The 5,591-nt window shown below is 58.4% G+C and overlaps 1 protein-coding gene across 1 annotated transcript; it reads right to left on the bottom strand.

Moving 5' to 3' along the window:
* Window positions 1-1,418: 1,418 nt before the first annotated feature.
* Window positions 1,419-4,648, bottom strand: LOC130607213 (relA-associated inhibitor-like). Its single transcript, XM_057424139.1, has 2 exons — window positions 4,447-4,648; window positions 1,419-1,487 (listed from the first exon to the last, which is right to left on the bottom strand). Exons 1-2 carry the CDS (start codon window positions 4,630-4,632, stop codon window positions 1,449-1,451), a joined length of 225 nt encoding a protein of 74 aa, XP_057280122.1. The 5' UTR covers window positions 4,633-4,648; the 3' UTR covers window positions 1,419-1,448.
* Window positions 4,649-5,591: the final 943 nt, after the last annotated feature.

Raw genomic sequence — 5,591 nt, 5'->3', positions numbered from 1 at the left:
ATGGGAACACAGGTTCGTGAGATGATGGGATAATGGAATGCTGGGATCACAGGGATGATGGAATGATGGGAGCATGGATTCATGGGATCATGAAATGATGGGATCATGGGATTATGGAAACATGGAGTCATGGAATGGATAATGGGATGATGGAATCATAGGATGATGGGATCATGGAATCATGGAATCATGGGAACACAGGTTCATGAGATGATGGGATAATGGAATGCTGGGATCACAGGGATGATGGAATGATGGGAGCATGGATTCATGGGATCATGAAATGATGGGATCATGGGATGATGGGATCATGGAGTCATGGAATGGATAATGGAATGATGGAATCATGGAATGATGGGATCATGGGATCACAGGCTTGTGGGATGATGTGATCATGGAATGATGGGATGGCAGGATCATGGGATCACAGAATGATGGGGTGCGGGGCTCACAGGGATGATGGCATCAGGGAATGATGGGATCACAGGGATGATGGAACAATGGGATCAGGGAATGATGGGATCAGGGAATGATGGGATCACAGGGATGAGGGAATGATGGGATCATGGAATGATGGGCTCACAGGGATGATGGGCTCATGGGATGATAGGCTCATGGAATGATGGGACGCAGGGATCATGTAATGATAGATCATGGAAAAACTGGATCAGGGAACAATGGGATGATGGGGTCACAGGTTTATGGGATGATGGGATCATGTGACCACAGAATGATGGGGTGCAGGGAACACGGAATGATGGGATCATGGAATGATGGGATCACAGGGATGATGGGACACAGGGATCATGTAATGATAGATCATGGAATGATGGGATCATGGAACAATGGGATGATGGGATCATGTGACCACAGAATGATGGGGTGCAGGGAACACAGAATGATGGGATCATGGAATGATGGGATCACAGGGATGATGGGACGCAGGGATCATGTAATGATAGATCATGGAATGATGGGATCATGGAACAATGGGATGATGGGATCATGTGACCATAGAATGATGGGGTGCAGGGAACACGGAATGATGGGATCATGGAATGATGGGATCACAGGGATGATGGGACGCAGGGATCATGTAATGATAGATCATGGAATGATGGGATCATGGAACAATGGGATGATGGGATCATGTGACCATAGAATGATGGGGTGCAGGGAACACGGAATGATAGGATCATGGAATGATGGGATCACAGGGATGATGGGATCATGTGACCACACAATCACGGGATGCGGGGATCATGAAATGGGCTCATGGAATGACCGCCCCCACCCCCTCCGCCCCGCGCAGGCGCAGACCGGGCACAGCCAAAGGTTTTTACTCCCCGAGGAGCCGCCACCAGGGGGCGCCACCGCTGCCAACACCCGGGGGGGGAGGGGAGGGGAGGAAACGTCACCGCGGGGGGGGCGGAGCCTCTTCAGAGCCCTCAGAGCTTCCGGCGCTGGGGGCGGAGCCTGGGGAAGAGCTGGGGGGGGAAGAGGGGGAAATGGGGATGGGGGCACCCATAGGGGATAGGGATGGGGGCACCCATAGGGGATAGGGATGGGAGCACCCAGAGGGGATAGGGATGGGGGCACCCATAGGGGATAGGGATGGGGGCACCCATAAGGAGATAGGGATGGGAGCACCCATAGGGGATAGGGATGGGAGCACCCATAGGGAGATAGGGATGGGAGCACCCATAGGGGATAGGGATGGGAGCACCCATAGGGAGATAGGGATGGGAGCACCCATAGGGGATAGGGATGGGAGCACCCATAGGGGATAGGGATGGGAGCACCCATAGGGGATAGGGATGGGAGCACCCATAGGGGATAGGGATGGGAGCACCCATAGGGGATAGGGATGGGAACACCCATAGGGGATAGGGATGGGGGCACCCATAGGGGATAGGGATGGGGGCACCCATAAGGAGATAGGGATGGGAGCACCCATAGGGAGATAGGGATGGGAGCACCCATAGGGGATAGGGATGGGAGCACCCATAGGGAGATAGGGATGGGAGCACCCATAGGGGATAGGGATGGGGGCACCCAGAGCGGTTAGGGATGGGGGCACTCATAGGGAGATAGGGATGGGGGGAACCCATAGGGGATAGGGATGGGAGCACCCATAGGGGATAGGGATGGGAGCACCCATAGGGAGATAGGGATGGGGGGAACCCATAGGGGATAGGGATGGGGGAACCCATAGGGGATAGGGATGGGGGCATCCATAGGGAGATAGGGATGGGAGCACCCATAGGGGATAGGGATGGGAACACCCATAGGGGATAGGGATGGGGGCACCCATAGGGGATAGGGATGGGGGCACCCATAGGGGATAGGGATGGGGGCATCCCTAGGGAGATAGGGATGGGAGCACCCATAGGGAGATAGGGATGGGGGGAACCCATAGGGGATAGGGATGGGGGGAACCCATAGGGGATAGGGATGGGGGCACCCATAGGGGATAGGGATGGGGGCATCCATAGGGAGATAGGGATGGGGGGAACCCATAGGGGATAGGGATGGGGGGAACCCATAGGGGATAGGGATGGGAGCACATATAGGGAGATAGGGATGGGGGGAACCCATAGGGGATAGGGATGGGGCATCCATAGGGAGATAGGGATGGGGGGAACCCATCGGGGATAGGGATGGGGGCACCCATAGGGGATAGGGATGGGGGCATCCATAGGGGATAGGGATGGGGGCATCCATAGGGAGGTAGGGATGGGGGCAACCCAGAGGGAAGAGGGATGGGGGGAACCCAGAGGGGATAGGGATGGGGGAACCCATAGGGGATAGGGATGGGGGGAACCCATAGGGGATAGGGATGGGGCACCCATAGGGGATAGGGATGGGGGCACCCATAGGGGATAGGGATGGGGGGAACCCATAGGGGATAGGGATGGGGGCACCCATAGGGGATAGGGATGGGGGCATCCATAGGGAGATAGGGATGGGGGGAACCCATAGGGGATAGGGATGGGGGCACCCATAGGGGATAGGGATGGGGGCACCCATAGGGGATAGGGATGGGGGCACCCATAGGGAGATAGGGATGGGAGCACCCATAGGGGATAGGGATGGGGGGAACCCATAGGGGATAGGTATGGGGGGAACCCATAGGGAGATAGGGATGGGGGGAACCCATAGGGGATAGGGATGGGAGCACCCATAGGGGATAGGGATGGGGGCACCCATAGGGAGATAGGGATGGGGGGAACCCATAGGGGATAGGGATGGGGGCATCCATAGGGAGATAGGGATGGGGGGAACCCATAGGGGATAGGGATGGGGGCATCCATAGGGAGATAGGGATGGGGGGAACCCATAGGGGATAGGGATGGGGGCACCCATAGGGGATAGGGATGGGGGCATCCATAGGGAGATAGGGATGGGGGAACCCATAGGGGATAGGGATGGGGGGAACCCATAGGGGATAGGGATGGGAGCACCCATAGGGAGATAGGGATGGGGGGAACCAATAGGGGATAGGGATGGGGGCATCCATAGGGAGATAGGGATGGGGGGAACCCATAGGGGATCGGGATGGGGGGAACCCATAGGGGACAGGGATGGGGGCACCCATAGGGGATAGGGATGGGGGCATCCATAGGGAGATAGGGATGGGGGGAACCCATAGGGGATAGGGATGGGAGCACCTATAGGGGATAGGGATGGGGGCACCCATAGGGGATAGGGATGGGAGCACCTATAGGGGATAGGGATGGGGGCACCCATATGGAGATAGGGATGGGGGGAACCCATAGGGGATAGGGATGGGGGCACCCATAGGGGATAGGGATGGGGGCATCCATAGGGAGATAGGGATGGGGGGAACCCATAGGGGATAGGGATGGGGGCACCCAGAGCGGTTAGGGATGGGGGCACTCATAGGGGATAGGGACGGGAGCACCCATAGGGGATAGGGATGGGGGCACCCACAGGGGATAGGGATGGGGGCACCCATAGGGAGATAGGGATGGGGGGAACCCATAGGGGATAGGGATGGGGGACTCATAGGGGATAGGGATGGGGGCACACATAGGGGATAGGGATGGGGCACCCACAGGGGATAGGGATGGGGGCACCCATAGGGGATAGGGATGGGGGCACCCATAGGGGATAGGGATGGGGGGAACCCATAGGGGATAGGGATGGGGGCACCCATAGGGAGATAGGGATGGGGGGAACCCATAGGGGATAGGGATGGGGGCACCCATAGGGGAGAGGGATGGGGGCACCCATAGGGGATAGGGATGGAAGCACCCATAGGGAGATAGGGATGGGGGCACCCATAGGGGAGAGGGATGGGAGCACCTATAGGGGATAGGGATGGGGGCACCCATAGGGGAGAGGGATGGGAGCACCTATAGGGGATAGGGATGGGGGCACCCATATGGATGCGGGACACCCCCCCCCCCCCCCCGCACTCACCCCAAAGTAGTTGCGGGGCACGAAGCCCTCGTGCCCGTACAGGGACCCCCACCACCAATCCACGTCCCCGGGGCGCTGCCGCCGCAGCACCGTCACCGGCTCCCCCTCCCGGAACGAGAGCTCGTCCCCCAGCGCCGCGCTGTAATCCCAGAGCGCGTAAACCACGCCGCTGTTGAGCACCCCCATGCCCTGCTCCACCTCTGTGGGGCACAGGGACAGGGCATCAGCATCAATGAACACAGCCCTGGTACCCCAACACAGCCCCATTGCCCTGCTCCACCTCTGTGGGGCACAGGGACGGGGCATCAGCATCAATGAACACAGCCCTGGTACCCCAACACAGCCCCATTGCCCTGCTCCACCTCTGTGGGGACACGGGGACAGGGCATCAGCATCAATGAACACAGCCCTGGTACCCCAACACAGCCCCATTGCCCTCTCCACCTCTGTGGGGCACAGGGACAGGGCATCAGCATCAATGAACACAGCCCTGGTACCCCAACACAGCCCCATTGCCCTGCTCCGCCTCTGTGGGGCACAAGGACGGGGCATCAGCATCAATGAACACAGCCCCTGCATCCCAACACAGCCCCATTGCCCTGCTCCGCCTCTGTGGGGCACAAGGACGGGGCATCAGCATCAATGAACACAGCCCTGGTACCCCAACACAGCCCCATTGCCCTGCTCCGCCTCTGTGGGGCACAGGGACGGGGCATCAGCATCATTGCCCCATTGCTCTGATTGCCCCCATTACGCCCATTCCCCTTATAGCCCCCCATCACCCGCATTACCCCCATTGCTACCATTGCCCTATTATCTCATTGCCCCCCATTACCCCATTACGCCCCATTACCCCCATTCCCATTATAGCTTCCCATCACCTGCATTACCCCCATTGCCACCATTATCCCATTACCCCATTGCACCCCATTACCCCCATTACGCCATTACTCCCATTACCCCATTACCCCCATTACCCCATTGCCCCCATTACCCCATTACTCCCATTACCCCCATTACCCCATTACTTCCATTACCCCCATTGCCCCCATTACCCCCATTACCCCATTGCCCGCATTGCCCCCATTGCCCCTAGTACCCCCATTACCCCATTGCCCCCATTACCCCATTACTCCCATTACCCC

The sequence above is a fragment of the Pezoporus wallicus genome, unplaced genomic scaffold (genome assembly GCF_028554395.1).
Source record: "Pezoporus wallicus isolate ANWC-B61680 ecotype Strahan unplaced genomic scaffold, APGP_CSIRO_Pwel_v1 contig_12423, whole genome shotgun sequence".
Lineage (NCBI taxonomy): Eukaryota > Metazoa > Chordata > Aves > Psittaciformes > Psittacidae > Pezoporus > Pezoporus wallicus.
The sequence above is the reverse complement of the archived record's forward strand: the minus strand, read 5'-3'. Positions and strand labels throughout refer to the sequence as shown.

Excerpts from the sequence above, each read along its gene's own strand:
- LOC130607213 (XM_057424139.1), bottom strand. The coding sequence starts at position 4,632 with ATGGGGGTGCTCAACAGCGGCGTGGTTTACGCGCTCTGGGATTACAGC. Across the intron at positions 1,488-4,446 it reads TGCCCCGCAACTACTTTGGG|CTCTTCCCCAGGCTCCGCCC; the intron begins GTGAGTGCGGGG and ends TTCCCCCCCCAG.